Genomic DNA, 16986 nt, shown 5'->3' with positions numbered 1-16986 from the left:
TACTGAAAATAATAAATAACCAACACAATTTTGTTAGGTGGTATATGGTAGCATAGCTGTGGAAATTTAAATTATGTAATATAATACCAAGAAAATATTAATTTCAGGTGCTGAAAATCGTTTCTGAGAATTGAAAAAAAAATTAAAATTGAAAAATGACAACAAATGCTGATAAAGCACAAACCGTGTGGTTGTATGCAGAATTTGGGTCCATTACTGCAATTTAACGACGTTTCCGTACAGAGTATCACAGAGACCCTCCTGATGGCAAGAGAATCAAGGCGTGGAAAGCAACGTTTCTAGAGACTGGATCTGTTGCTAAAAGGCATGGTGATATTTTATAAAAATAAAATCCCGAACAGCGGGAGAACAAAGGAGAAATTGCCATTTTTCCTAAGGATATTTTTTGTTTAATTTTACATGTCGAATCCGAAAAAGTATAGCCAGTACACCATTTTAGAAACACTCTGTATAAACAATCTAAAAATACCTTTTTGAAAAAACTTCCTTTAGTTAAATCTAAATGTAAGTATGCTTTTTGTTCTTTTGCTCGTCTCACTTCGGTTTAAATATTTTTCAAACATTTTTTGATAGTTTATATTTCATTTATATTTTTTGTTTGTTTTTTAATCTGAGTATTCATAAGATCAATATCATCGATGCCCAACTGATTTGATAATAACTGATGGGTTAATAATTTCTTCTATTATATATAAATTTTAAATGATGGGTTTGAAATGAATACTAAACTAACTGCTGGCACTGCGGTTCAGATCGTTTCTGTAATTTGTCTTTCTGTTACTATGTGATTTGATATTTTATTTTGTTAATGTTATTGTTTTAATAATTGCAATTATTGTTGTAATTGATGATAGAATTTATATTGTACGGTCGTGAAATATTAGTAATTGTTCTATTGTTGCACTACATAAACATCATCTAAAATTGTACACATTCCTTGATAGCTCTCTCTTTCTATATACATATACATAATAGAGAGAGGGAGAGAGAGAGAGAGAGAGAAAGATTTATAGAGAGAGAATCAAGACAGGTCAACAATTTTTTTAAATTGTAACCCCACACATAACATATAGAAAGGTTTTTTGAAAATTTTCTTTTTCTTATTTAAGCCTTTATTAAGGGAGTGTTAGATTAAGAGAAAACATTAGTTAAGACAATTTTGTTAAGTGTACCCTATATATGAATATTTCTAGAAAAATATTTCTTAGAATTTATTCGTTTTTTCTAAAAAAAAAAATATATATTCTGTGTTTTTTGCGCTAATTCTTATTCTTTTTATTATTAATAGCTGAAAAAAATCATGCAATACTTTGCCATATTTTTTATCTATTATATAAATGTCCATATTTTTGTAATAATTATTATTCATCATTTATTAATAATTATTTTACCACTATATCTTTAGTACATAACCATTTTCAAAAATTCCCAACATCTTTGATATCAGAATACATCGATTGGCCTGTGCTATATGCTTTTTATTCCTACATTTAAATAAAAGTTAATAAATAAGGAAAGTTTAACATAAAAGTAGTCATAGTTCAAGCTGTTAGTAAAATAAAAAAAAGCCTTTGTTTTTTAAAAGACATATTTAAAGGAAATTGTATCAAATAAACCTTACACTATACTCTTAAATAACTAATTGTTACCAGACAAGAGTTGACAGCAAATTTGTCTAGCGAAGACAAGCTATGATTTATTACATATTCCGCCTATTTTTTAATAACTTTGATTTTCTTTCTTTAAAATTATCTTAATTACAGTTTTATTACGACTAACAACAACCAGGCGCGTGTTTATAAATTTAAATAAAGATAAAATTTATCGAAAAGAAAAAAAAACAAATTATATTACAGAGATTAAAATAAAAAAAATATTTTTATTTTCCTCATTATAATTTACATTTTATGAAATATAATTTACGTTTTAAACCGTATTTTAAATATATTTTAATTTACAGTTGATTAAAGCCAGCCTTAAATTTTCAAGAAGAATGTTTATTCGGGTGGCGCAAATGAAGCCAAGAGATTTGAAAAATTCATCAATTTTTAATTTTAATAGATTTTGTCCATTTTCTTTTCAGACTTTAAAAAAGAAAATCTGAAAAATTAATGATTAAAAGATAAACAATTGTTTAGCGAACGAAAAACAAAGGATTTTATTTTGAAAATCATCATTCAATAATATAGACTCAAAGAATTTATTACTGCCGATTCAATACTAGGAATCCTCCGCTTAGATGTTCTTAAATTTTTTTCTTTATAATAAACCGTATTCCGTAGCTTTAAACTCATCGGTTAAGAGAAAATGTATTTAGAGATGTTGGTGTATAACAATAATATATATATATATTATATATATATATGTACGATGTGCAACAATAAAGTAATAAGAATGACGTGATAAAGATTTTTATTTACGTTTTTAATCAGCTGTAATGAAATTTCCTTCAAAGTAGTTTCCTTCTGCTTTCAGAAACTTACGCTTCTGACAATATTGCCAAGTATTCTGGCAATATTCTGGCAGAATATTGCCAGAATACTGGCAATATTCTGGAATGTTGTTTAACACCCTTGTCAAAGCAATTTGGACATCTTCTCTTGTTTGAAAGTGATGTCCCTTGACCACCAATTTGACTTGAGAATACAAAAAAGTCACTCGGGGCGATTTCTGGTGAATAAAGTAGCTGTGGTAGTACCGAAACGCGTTTTGATGTTAAAAATTACTGTAAAGACAAAGCAGCATGAGATGGCACATTATCGATGAAGAATCCAACTCGTACCAATGTTTAAACGGACACGGGGGACTCGTTTCTGAAGATTTTATCGAATTTCTTTGTAGAAATATTGTAGAATCGGGATATTCTGCTACTGGCTCAACGCGTTATATTGCTAATGGTAACGAGTGGGTACCGTACAATTTCACGGGAGGCGGTCTTCCTGATTACAGGAGTGAACCCGATAGACTTAATTGCGTCTGAGAGGCAACAGCCTTATGTTGCTAAGAAGTCAGGTGAATTGACTCCAGTAAAAACTCGCGAGATATAGATCATTATGGTGTCGCCCTGTGGCAGACCAGGTGGGATATCACAGAATATGAGCGTTATACGCGTGATCTTTTCCCTAATATTGTTGATTTTCAGGACGCCTCTAGGGTACACCCGAACAAGTGTGTGACGCAATTTTTTACTGGGTATGGCGCTTTTCGAGGCAGACTTCAGAAATTCGGCCGGGAGGAATCTGGTATGTGTCCGCAACGCGGATTGTTGGAGATGATTATCATGTAAGATATTATTCTGCTAGATATAACTTAATAAACCCACCGGATTGGCCTAGTGGTGAACGCGTCTTCCCAGATCAGCTGATAAGGAAGTTGAGAGTTCCAGCGTTCAAGTCCTAGTAAAGGCAGTTTATACGGATTTGAATACTAGATCGTGGATACCGGTGTTCTTTGGTGGTTGGGTTTCAATTAACCACACATCTCAGGAATAGTTGACCTGAGACTGTGCAAGACTACACATCATTTACACTCATACATATCATCATCTGAAGTAATACCTGAACGGTAATTACTGGATTCTAAACAGGAAAAAGAAAGAAAGGTATGAAATGTGCACAGGGACTTGATATTATCGAGGCGACACTTTATCTCCGTGTTAATTGGAAAAGGCGGGCCGAATGGTTGATCGTAGAAAGGATTGCTTAATAGGTGTGACGTTCCGCTTGGAATTTCCTTCTTTGTGCTTTTGTTCGGTTTTATTGTGTTATTTTGAAACTGTTTTTGTTTGTATTTGATTAAAGATTTATTTAGTTATTTTTTATGTTACTGTTATATTACATTATTTATTTTAATTGTTACGTTTTTTTAGTGTTTTTGTGTTGCGTTTTATGATTCATTGTGTGTCAAACTCATTTTTACCTTTCGAATAGGTAAAAAAAAAATTTACCTTTCGAGTTCAGTTCCTTCGTTGTTAGAAAGTCATTCAATCTTATTTGAGACTTGGCTATATGTGTTTTGTTTGGAGTTTATGTCAGTGTTTGATGTTTATGTTGGTGTAGAACACCAATGGAAATGTCACCTGTAGCATTGGCATCGGTTGCTTCCTGGCTAAGGCTTGACTGGAAGATGTCGTTGCCGAGGTACTAAAGAAAACCTCCGGTAAAGTCCATAAGCGCTAGGTACAGAGGGGGTGGCGTGGCGATCAAAACCGTCACACGGTGTCTTCCCCTATGGGGTCAGGATGTAAAAATATTGATTAACGGTTTGTCTAGGAAGCACCCTATGGAATCGTCAAAGCACACAAGCATGCGTTTCACTTCTGAATTCGATATGTAAGCTTTTTTTTTGGTTCGGGTAATTCCTTTGAACACCGTTGACAACTTTGACGTTTTGTCTCTGGATCAAACTGGAAAAACTAACTTATCGCTAGTAGTAACACGGTTCAGTAACTCTGAGTCGATTTGTTTCAATATATCAGCTTTCACGTTTTTCGATTCCATTTCCGTGATGAGAGACCAAAACACGTGTCCTCTTATTACACCATTACACCACTACTCAAGATTGTACGGATTTGCCGCTTGGACTATTAGTGGCGGAAAGATCAAGATCAAGGTCAAACATGGAGAATTTATGAAGGCTGCAGGGTTGCCACATCTTGCTCAAAAAAATTAGTCTCATTACTGTATTTTTGGACTTCGTATATAGTCAATGAAAATCGGTTTAGCTGTTTAGAAGTAACAGGGAGTAAAAAACAATATATCATCCTCTTTCTGCTTTAATATGGATCATAAATCAAAACACGATAAAACGCGCTTACAGTAATAAAAAATTCTATGCTACGATAAAAATTATAATTACATTTTATTTTTATAAATAAAAACCTATATAATTTAAATATTCATGATAATTATTAGTTTATTTTAATTTTTTAAATTATTTATTAAAACTTACAATGTTAGATTTATAAATATGGAATGGATTTAACCTAAATTAATATTATCTTTAATATCAATATATTAAAAGGATTATTTTCAACGATGTACACTGTACACAAATTTTGCACGTTTATTCATCTAGCGGTTGTTGTTTTTGTACTACCGTAATGTAGTTTCCAGAAACTAAGGGTACCGCAGGGATTCAAATGAAATATACGGTCAACAAAAACGGATCAATTCTTTGTAATCTGTTTTCTACAAAAACAAATAGAATGTACAGGATTACATTCAGTAAACACACACACACACACACACACACACGCGCGCGCGCACGCACACACACACATACACACACACACACAAAAATATATATATATATATGTTTTAAACATTTATGTAATTAAAATTATATTTTAATTAATAAATTATTATAAAAGGTGGAATATAAAGAAAGAGCAACAGTAAGGGTTTATTGAAATTTAATTTGAAACTGTAGAACGCTGTAAAACCCACTTATGATAAAATTACTACACATTTCAAAGTAGGTAAATCATTCTGCTTATTATATAATTATCAAAAGAAGAATTATTAAAAAAATTCACATAATAAAAATAAATAATTAAATATTTTTTTAAACCACTTCTTAAAATACAAATTTATACCTTTTGACGAAAAGAATGAAATAATTGATCATTTTAGGCAATTCTAGTGAAAAGGGTAAAGTTAACTTAAACCGTCTAATACACAGAAATCATTAATTAAGACTGCCCACCAGGATCTAATTTATGCAACCTAAAATGCACCATTTTTGAAAAAAATTTTAAGGATTTTTTCATTTTTCAACGTACAGATAGCATTTTAAGCTTCTAAATTGTATTTTGTTAGTTCATTTTTTATTGTTTAACTTCATTAACATAATTTGTAAGCTAAAATAATTGGTTAGGGATTTAAATTTAGCAAAAAATCGAGGTGAAATGTTAGAATCAACACTTCAAGGTTGGAATTTACTTTAAAAAAATACAAACATTTCGGGCTTACGAAGTCAACAAAAAGAACTTTCTGAGTACTTTATTGATGAAAATAATTTGGTTTATTGCACAAATATTGATGAGCTTATTTTACACTTAGGACAAGTTTATAAACCTGAGGACTGGCGCCTTTTCATATATTCGTCCAACTATAATTCTACTGCATAATGATAACAAATATCCTTCGATACCAATCGGTTATGGTGTTAATTTCAAAGAGATATACGATGTGATGAATGACGTTCTTGAAAAAATAAATTATAAAAAACATAGCTGGAACATATGTGGTGATTTGAAATTTATAGCTATTTTGTTAGGCATGCAGTTAGGCTATACTAAGAACATGTTTTTCTTTGCGAATGGGACAGACGAGCTAGAGATAAACGTTATGTTACCAAAGAGTGGAAGAAACGAGACAACTTAACTTGAAATGGGAAAAATATTATTCATTAGCCCTTACTTGAATCCAAAAAAATAATGAAGCAATGAAGAAGGATAGTCCCGGATTTTTGTACATCAGGCAGAAATTTCCGAATGTAAGTGAAGGAAAAATTAAAGAAAGAATATTTATTTATTGGTTTTCAAGTAACAGAGTTGGTCAAAGACGATGTATTTAACTCAATGTTAAATAATGTAGAAATTGCAGCTTGGACTTCATTTAAAGACGTTTGCAAAACTTTTCTCGGCAAACAAAAATCTGATAATTACCACGATATTATTAATCAACCTCTTACTTCATACAGAGTTATGGGATGTAATATATCTTTGAAAATACATTTCTTCCACTCGCATCTGGATTTTATCCCGGACAATCTCGGAGACGTAAGTGAATAACAGGATGAACGTTTCCACCAAGACATTTTGGTCATGGAAAGCCGCTATAAAGGGAAATAGAATAATAACATGCTAGCCGATTACTGCTGAACATTAATTCGGAATGTGCCTGAAGCTATTTATAAAAGAAAAGCATCAGCGAAAATCACTGTAATACAGGTATGGCCATGCAAAAGTTTACAGATTTTAACTGTAGTTTCCCTTAATTTTTTTTGAAGCGTAATTTATTTAAAAATAAGGGTGATAGAAAAAATGTATTTACAGATCTGTAATGTACGCAAAAAAACAGTTCAAGAAATGGTATCACACTTAGAGAAACATTAATTTTTTTTTTGTCTGTCATTGTTATTAGTCTAAATGTATCAAATACCAAGACGACTACGTTTAAAAAAAAAAAAATCTTTAAAACAACATCTGATGTTTGTTTGTCAGGCCAAGAACTTTCCAATCGATCTGAGTAGATTAAAATGATACATGATTTAAAAGGATATCGAATCTATCGTTTAGTCAATAGTCCGGTTAGCAATAGAGGTGAATAGAGAAGGAAATGGTGTAAAAGACGTGACTCACGGCACAAAACTATATGATGATTGTGGTAATGAATCTAACTCCATAAATTTTCAACTAGGTAAAAGCTATGTAAAGTAAATATAAACTTATAAAATCCATTAACAGTTTACATATGTATAATTATTTATGTATATTTCTATACGGTTAATTAAATATTCATCGAACTGGGTGCAATTACAGTAAATTATTATACTAACTCAATTCCCTTGAAGCCATTTATACATATGGAATTTTTCCTATTACAGGTTATGTAGAAATGGAATATCAACGGCAGAAATTAGAGAAAAGCAATATTTAATCAGTAATTATACACTATATTGAATATACTAATTTAGTCACAGTGCAACTGAGGTGATACATAATATTGTCATTCAGAGGTATAACCCAGCTTTAAATTTATTTCGGAGACTGTTACTTCTATTTTTCTAATTAATGTTCATATAACAATTATATTTTCAATTTGTTTCAATATATTTTAATTATTATGATTATTTTTAAAAACATTAACAGAAAATATAATTAATTATACTCTCTCTCACTCTCTCTCTGTTGGGTGTGTGTGTGTGCGCGCGCACGTGCGTACGTGCGTGCATATATCGTGGTAAGCGAGTCTATTCCTTTAGTTTTAGAGGTTCTTTAGTTCCTAGAGGGAAACAAATTTTAATTTTTTTTTTGCCATGTTAAAAACAAATAAAATTCCTAAAAAAAAACGATTTCAATTAGTCGTCATTTAAAAAAAAAAAAGTTAAAAAAGCATATTATTCTTTCGTTATTAGTGAAGAAGTTTTTTGAAGCTTGTTTTACTTATGTTTTTTTTTACTAGTTAATTATTTATATCTAGTTAAAATTTTAATGTCCTACAAAAAAAAAACCGCTACTTGTATGAAATGCAAAGATAACAAATCTGCATTTTGATAAAAAATAAGAAATTACGTGCGGAAAAAGAACGTAAAGAGACTGCTAATGAGCTTGAGTAAGTAGTATACTCTTGGGTGTTAAGTATATATTTCATTTTAAGCTTACCAACCAATTTTTTTAAATGTAAAAATTCATTAAATATATATAATTATAAAATAAAAGCAATGTTGGCAAAAATAAAAACATTTTTAATTCGCGTACACAGTTAATGTAATTTTTCATTTAAATCTCTTACCTTTATAAGTAATAAACTTATAACCTTTAAAATTTTCTTATTCTTTACAAAGGAATCCGCTGTACAAAATATTTTTTTTAATATTAATTAATTTATTATTTCACCAAAGAAGCTTTTGAAGTTTGTACTTGGGAATGTTGAAATGGAATTTTGTTGCGTAGGAAAAGTTCCTGACCAGGACTCGACGAAGGATGAAAAGAAGTAACACTATCATTCTGCCGCGAAAATTGGAATTTAAAACAAATCAGTTTATTTGATGAGGAGATGACATGAATATTCATGAAAAAAATACATACAAGACGAATTGAAAAGTTTTTCTTTAATTAAAAGTAAAATAAAATGACCGTTTGATAAAAGTAAAAATCTAATATTATGTGCAGATTTCGGTAGTTAATTAATCATTGACAGTGGTCATCTTGTTTATTAAATCCGGTGACACAGAAATAACATCTTACTGTCAAATTCAATTCAAGATTAAAATGTTTAAAAATTAACTTTATACTTTCGACTGGTACTGCCTAATATTACAACAGCTATTTGTATTTTTTTTTATCTTTCTATAAACCCTGTTAGAAATACTCGTTTTGTTGTGTTTTCTATGAATTATTAATGACATAATTAATTTTTATTTATTTTTACTTCCTTGTACGAAGTAAAGGAAGTAATGTATCCGAAAAATTTCAGTTTTCAGATTTCAACGGAAATATCCATTTTGACTAGTTTTGGCGTGACGTATGTACGTACGTTTGTATCTCGCATAATTCAAAAATGATTAGTCATAGGATTTTGAAGTTTTGGATTTAGGACTGTTGTAACATCTAGTTGTGCACCTCCCCCTTTGATTGCAATTGACTGAACCAAAAGTGTCCAAAAAAAACCCAAAATCCAAACAAAATTGGATTTTGAAATTTTTCTTAGCAGATATAAGCCTTCATTGAGAGCTTTTCAACGTTGTTCATAAGTGGTAATTATTTTAATTGGTTCCAGAGTTATAGCCGAATAAAATTTTAATAAATGAAATATTTTGATCTTACAAGGGGAAGGCAGATCTGTTTGAATCAGACTTCATCTCTTTTTTTTTATTATTTGAGTATATTAATTTATTAACCTCTAATTGTAAAAAAAAAAAATTACGATAATAATTTATTAATAACAAAATATGAAAATATATCAGAAGTTTATAATGAAATAAAATTTTTTGTACTTTTCATTTTAATATGTACATGAACTTTAATAGGCGTACAATGAACTCATGTAGGGTCCATACCAGATTCTTTTACATTTCTATAAACACAGTTAGAAATACTCGTTTTGTTGTATTTTCTATGAATTATTATGAAGTAATTAGTTTTTATTTATTTTTTAAATACTATTACTGATGTTTGTTTAAAAAAAAAAGACAATTTAGCTTTATATTATTTTTTTAAATTATAATATATTGTAAAATAGTTTAATTTAAAAGAATGTGGAATGAAAATCTTAGGAAGTATTATATGACTTTCTTTGCTATTAATAATAGAAATTAAAAAGTTAAAGCCAAAAAACAAAAAAAATAAAAATAAAAAAATTGTATTTTAAAGGTGGAGAATAGGTTTTTATAAAAATATTCATATGCAGGTTAAGCTTAACAAATTTTCATCAGTAAAGTTTTCTCTAAATCTAACAATAAAATTAATAGGAGCAAAAATAAGAAAGAGAAAATTTTCAAAAACCTTTTCTGCATTTTAGGTTCGACGTCTATAATTTAAAAAATTGCAAACATTTCTTGATAATTCTGTACATGAAATAAAGATTTTTGAAAGATATTTAACCGAAGGAGGATAGATCAAAAGAACAAAAGATATGTATATATATATATATATATATATGCTTTAAGAGATAAAGATTGTTTTTTAAAAAGAAAACATTTTTGATTATTTATATATGCATTGTAGGTAAGAAATTTGCTTTAATAATATTTCCTTAAATTTCTGTGAAGGAAATCGAAATAGCCTTTTTCAAGTTATCCTCCACGTCGTTAACGAATTTTCAAAAAAAAATTAAGTGACCAATATCCCACATATAGAAATATTTGAGTCAAATTTGGAGAAAATTGGTTCGATACTGAGATATTAGGCCAAAAGCAGTGCGACATACATATGCACATCCATGCATATGTCTTTTTGGTTTAGATGAAGTAGTAGTTGCATCCTAAAATGTAATTTTTTTTTGTTTTTGTGGGAGAAAAACGCTTTGGCGTTATATTCATCCGGAATAAAATTTTATAAAATAAAAATAGAACTAGCTTATTAACCAAAAAATTACAATTAAATGTCACTTAATATAATGTCACAGCCGTAAAATTTGAATTAAAAATAAATGTAAAAGTAAAGTAAAATAAAATTTAAATAAAGATAAAGAAAAATTAATAAAGTCCAAGAGGGTTATAAAGGGCCCCTTGTGGGATAACGGAAAGACTAAAAAATTATGATTAACATAAAGTCTAAAACTACGTTAAAAACTAAAATATAAAAAAAAACTAAAACTTACAACTAGTAACACAGATAAAATATCACTAAAATTTAAATCTAATATCACTAAAAAAATGTAAAACTAATATCACAGTATGAAACTTAATAAGATAATTTTTTTTTTTTGTCTTCAGTCATTTGACTGGTTTGATGCAGCTCTCCAAGATTCCCTATATAGTGGTAGTCCTTTCATTTCAGTATACCCTCTATATCCTACATCCCTAAAAATTTGTTTTACATACTCCAAACGTGGCCTGCCTACACAATTTTTCCCTTCTACCTGTCCTTCCAATATTAAAGCGACTATTCCAGGATGCCTTAGTATGTGGCCTATAAGTCTGTCTCTTCTTTTAACTATATTTTTCCAAATGCTTCTTTCTTCATCTATTTGCCGCAATACCTCTTCATTTGTCACTTTAAGATAAAATTTAAAACTTCATAAAAACTAAAAAAATAACTTAAAAAAATAAAATATAAATATAAAATTTAAATAAAACATCAGTAAATTTAACGAAGTCCAAGACGGATGTAAAAGGTCCCTTCTCGGATACAGAATAAAAAAATCATAACAATTAAATTGAAAAGAAAAACTAACACATTAAAATAATTCTTCAACACTAGAAAAAAAAATATATACCATAATTTTAAATTTTGTGTAAAATATTATTACTTCATAAAAATAGCAACACCCGGTCTAAAACTTTCTTATTATTGTCCAGAAAATTTAAATTTACGACGCAAGGCCGCATAATATATGACCTAAAACGCAAACTTGATACTCCATTTTCGATATGCTCACATACTTTCCCCTTTAATAAATCTCGTTAATCTAAAACTACGCATACTCACTGGAAAAGTAAAATTACAATAAAAATTTAATACAATACTTTTCAAAATTTATTTTTATAAGCCTATTATTTATGTTAAAAGTTATAAATAAAATATTTAAATAAGGTACTCATACGCTGATTTACCTACAAATACTGTACGTTAATTCGGTGTAAATAACCACGACTAAAGGACAACAACGTAAAGGTTTAGTTTAAGTTATACACGATAAAAACTGGTTTGCTACAATCTCTCTGCAAACCACTAAAAGAATTCAGTTAAACCGCTTGTGGTTTTCAACAAGGATATATGTCAGAATTCTAAAATAACCTTCAACCCCAAAGTACCACGTTATATTATTTCACATACTCAAATAAAATCAGTACAGTCTATTCGAATATATAATTTTTCTGTTTCATTTGTATTTTTAAAAAAATCAAATATTTTCGTTAAAATTTTATAAATAAAGATAATCATGATGAGCAAATTTTTATCAAACTTAACGTATTAAAAAAAAAAAAAATTAAATTGTAACTCACCATTTGCTGCGTTTAGCGTATCATAAATATCCTCTAAATATTTGTAATTGCTTGAATTTGGGACATCTTCAGGTAGATTTTCTCTAAAAAGAAAAAAACATTTATTTGAAAGATCATTTTTAAATGCAGTTTATTTATTTATCAAATCTAAAAGTGTACTTTAATAATATAATATATATATATATATATATATAAATTATACACAATAAATAAATAAATATAAATATAACCCAATATATATATAAACATAATAAATATAATAAATTATACATTTATATATATAAATTATGATACAGTAAAACAGATGAGACATTGCATTCTATAAGCCACGTGTGCTGCTTATTCCGTTTTTCTTTCTTTTTCCTGTTTAGCTTCCGGTAATTACCGTTTAGATAATTCTTCAGAGGATGAATGAGGATGATATGTATGAGTGTAAATGAAGTGTAGTCTTGTACATTCTCAGTTCGACCGTTCCTGAGATGTGTGGTTAATTGAATTCCAACCACCAAAGAACACCGGTATCCACGATCTAGTATTCAAATCCGTGTAAAAATAACTGGCTTTACTAGGACTTGAACGCTGTAACTCTCGACTTCCAAATCAGCTGATTTGGGAAGACGCGTTAACCACTAGACCAACCCGGTGGGTTGTGTTGCTTATTCCTAAATACCAGGAAACTCACCGTGTGAAAGAATGTAATTTCTTATTTCTTCGATTGTTTCTTTATTTCTTTTACGTATAATAATAATTAGTTCTCATCCTATAATGAGAGATTTTTTTAAAAATATGAAAATAATCATATTTTTCGACTGATATTACTTTCTAAAGTCTTGAATTACATTACAAAAGTAATTTTAGTGAATTTTCATGTATAATATAATAATTGTTTAATATATTAATATTTATTCAACATTCTAGTGTTGAATGAGACTGTAAGCTAAGCTGAACACTACAGAGTCAACCTGAGAATTTCAAAACGAGTCTATACTAGTCTGAAATACATCGTCTTATTTGTTAAGCATTTACGCATTAACATTTTAAAATGTTAATGTATATGTAATATGTAATAAGTATATGTAATAATTATATTTTATGACTATTAATTGAATGCACATCAATGTAATTGTAAAACAGTAAGTGTTGTTACAAATAAAGTAATTTCTAAAAACGCACTTTCTATGATAAGGTTTGTTGACGTATAATATAAGAAATATTGATATAAGATTTAAAATGGGAACACCAATGTTAGAAAAAAGGATTTAGATGCGGTCTTTGATTTTACTTAATAATGTATTAGTCGCTAAATTTTATGTCAGGGATGACCCTGATGATTTTCAGAATGAATATCAAACTTTTAATATTTAAAAAAACATTAAAGTACCAAATTTAAATTAATAATAGGTACTAAAATTAATGAATGGAATAGTGTAAAACAAGTTTTATTAAACTATTATTCAGTAGAAGCGTTGAGGGTGTCTACCAACGATTTCCAAATTAAATCAAATGAATTTAATTTTGTAAATAATAATAATAATAATAATAGTCAAAATAATAATTCTATTTATTCTCAAAAACTACTACAGATACGGTTCTGGGACCAATTTTTATTCGATTTTTCAAGTCAAAAACCATAAGAAATCACTAATTTTACCCCCTAATTAACGTCCTAAAAATTTCAGTACGACTTCATTTCACCGGGGTAGCTGAGATCCGAGCGAAATCTTTCGTTAACTTGTAAACGAATAATTTTAGTAAATATGTTAGTTTATATGAACTTTTTTCATTATTTTAACTAGCAGAATTTATCAAATTCCCGGGAGTACTTCGTGATACATTTGTACAAATACAGGCTTTTTTTAAATTTTAATTATTTAAAAAATAAATTATTTTAAAAGAAAAAGTTAGACAAATTTCTTTGAGGAGAAAAAAAATGGTAGTATTAATTTTTATGGACATTTTCAAAGAATTCACAAGTCAAGAAATTTTTTTTTAATGGAAGATCTATAATAAAATTAGGAAATTAGTATTATTATTCATAAAAATCTAAATAAATTTTATCCTAAAAATTTTTTTTTATTCGGCCCAGAATTAGAAAAAAATTAACGAATCTTTTAAGATATTATTTTAAACTGAACTTATATTTTAAATTAAAATATTGGAATTTACAAAGTGTAAACGTAAGTATATATTAAAAAAATGTGAAAAAGTATAACATATGTAATTATGTAATTTTGTTATTAACGTAATATGTTTTAAAAAGTCAGAGATTACTTTAGCAGATAGGCATTTGATGAAAAAGAGTTTTGAAACTTTTGTCTGAAAAATTAGTACACTTTTAAAAACACTGATGTTCAACAACATAAAATATCTCTTTTTAATAACGTTATTAAATTTTCTTATATACTGTTTACTAAAATGATTGATGTTTTCAATAAAAAAAAGAAAAAAGTTAGACGCAAAAAGGGTATTTGGTTTTATTTTTAGAGTATGAGTCCTCTAATATTATACGTATGTATATAGTAAAACTATCAACCTTAAAAACGGTAAAATGAATTCAATTTATTAAATAATTTTTTTTTAATTCCCCATAATAAAAAGCTAGCAACAAAAACACATTTTCTGAATATACAAAAAACCAACACTCTCTCTAAAAAAAAAACGACTCAAATCACGTGCCTCACTTAAACTACCTTCTTTTCACAGCCTACTACAAATACCGTGCTAACTGAAGATTGCATAGAAGTACCGATACTAATCAAATAATAATAGACATATACACACATGTACACAATATTATACAAAATAAATATAGGCAAAATAACACGGTCAAGAAAATTTAAAAAATATATTACTAATAAATAAATTAAAAAGAATATATATGTGTGAATATATATATATATTTGGAAACCAATTTTATTAAGAAAAAGAAAAAAATACAAAATAAAATCAATCACTAAATACAATCCCTTAAAATATATAAACTGAATTTCTCCGATTTCTCAATGAATTATAATGGCCAAACAGGATGCTCCTTTTGTCAAATTACAATAAACTCATTTGATATATATTTAATATATTCAAATCAAAATATTCACCAAAATAACAGAATCCTTCATAATTTAAATATACAAAAAAAGACTCTCAAGTAATACATTTAAATATTGTAAAATTTATAAACACATAGAATAGATATACATCAGATTATACATATATCTCTTCATAATTAAAAAAAAAAAAAAAAAATTAAAAATAATAACTGATGCCAAGATACAAACAATATTTGGAAGTCGAGATTTCTAACCTCCAAATCCTAGTAATGGCAATTACTTTTATGCGGATTTGAATACTAGATCGTAGATACCGGTGTTATTTGGTAGTTGGGTTTCAATTAACGAATCGTTTCAGGAATAAATGGCCTAGTGGCAGCGTCTCGGCCTTTCACCCGGAGATCCCAGATTCGAATCCGGATCGGCATGGCATTTTCATACGCTACAAATCATTCATCTCATCCTCTGAAGCGATACCTAACAGTGGTCCCGGAGGTTAAAAAAAAAGTCATTTTAGGAATGGTTTTCCTGACACCGTACAAGACTACACTTCATTTACATTCATACATATTATCCTCTAAAGTAATACCTTACAGCGGTTTTGAAGGCTAAACAGAAAAAGAAAAAAGAGGGTGACAACAGCAGCTCCAATCACTGAAAATGGCCACAAGAGAGACTGAATGATTAAAATCGTAATATATATACAGAGTAATATATTACGCTAGCTCCAACCTCAAACCCATCGGAGTCCAGCGGTGTTAATAAATGGCTTTTTAACCTCAACCTTGGGACCAGGGAACTGCCCTAATGAAGACTCGGAGAAAATTATTCATTGCTGGACTTCTTCCCTCAACTTTGTATCATGGATACCACGTTTGTCAATCGTTTGGTCTGCAGCATACTCCCCATGATGTTTCTGGGTTAAGCATGCCGAATTCTCTACTGGGTGCTTCCTTGTGTTGCTGGAAACGAATGCACATGAACAGCCTGTGTTTTTCCTCCGCAATAATTACATTCAGCGGAGGGTCTTACCTTCGACGCGCATATGTCTGGCAAGGAACCGGGTCAACTTTTACTCCAGTTTCCCGTAGTGTTTTCATCATAGCCATATCTAAAGGTTCGGGATCAGCCTGTAGGATCAGTCTGATAGTTCTCATTTCTCCTGCCACCTGCTAATAAGCGATACTTCCGCATTCATATTTCACCTTTTCCCTTGTAAAATTCCAACCTCTTTCAAACGAAGAGATCCAGGACCGTACGTTCGGCCACTAAGCCGGCGAAATCGCCTTAGACGGTTCTAAACCCGCAGAAGGAAGATAGTCCTTTGCATGCGGCTAAGGATTGCACGGGTTCTCCTTCTCTCCAGCGCAACAGACGAAACTGGTGCTCCGTAGATTTCGAGAGCACCACCTTGAACAACATCTTTCATTGTGGTGTGCGGAAATCCCTCCTCCCAATATTAGTCGTCATTCGACCGATGGCGGCAGCCGATTTCTCGGTTTTCACCAACGCTTTTACTATA

At 29.3% G+C, this 16986-nt stretch overlaps 1 protein-coding gene across 1 annotated transcript in view; it reads right to left on the bottom strand.

The window, feature by feature from the left end:
• The window catches only part of Gycalpha99B (guanylate cyclase 1 soluble subunit alpha 2), a 426360-nt gene extending 409739 nt beyond the window's left edge, over positions 1-16621 (bottom strand). The window contains exons 1-2 of the mRNA XM_075378887.1: positions 16497-16621; positions 12418-12500 (exon numbers count right to left, since the gene is read on the bottom strand). Of these exons, the coding sequence (XP_075235002.1) occupies positions 12418-12500; positions 16497-16621 (208 nt within the window). The remainder of the gene's footprint in view (positions 1-12417; positions 12501-16496) is intronic.
• Positions 16622-16986: the final 365 nt, after the last annotated feature.

This window comes from Lycorma delicatula, chromosome 11, assembly GCF_047948215.1.
Source record: "Lycorma delicatula isolate Av1 chromosome 11, ASM4794821v1, whole genome shotgun sequence".
In the NCBI taxonomy this organism is placed as follows: domain Eukaryota; kingdom Metazoa; phylum Arthropoda; class Insecta; order Hemiptera; family Fulgoridae; genus Lycorma; species Lycorma delicatula.
The sequence above is the reverse complement of the archived record's forward strand: the minus strand, read 5'-3'. Positions and strand labels throughout refer to the sequence as shown.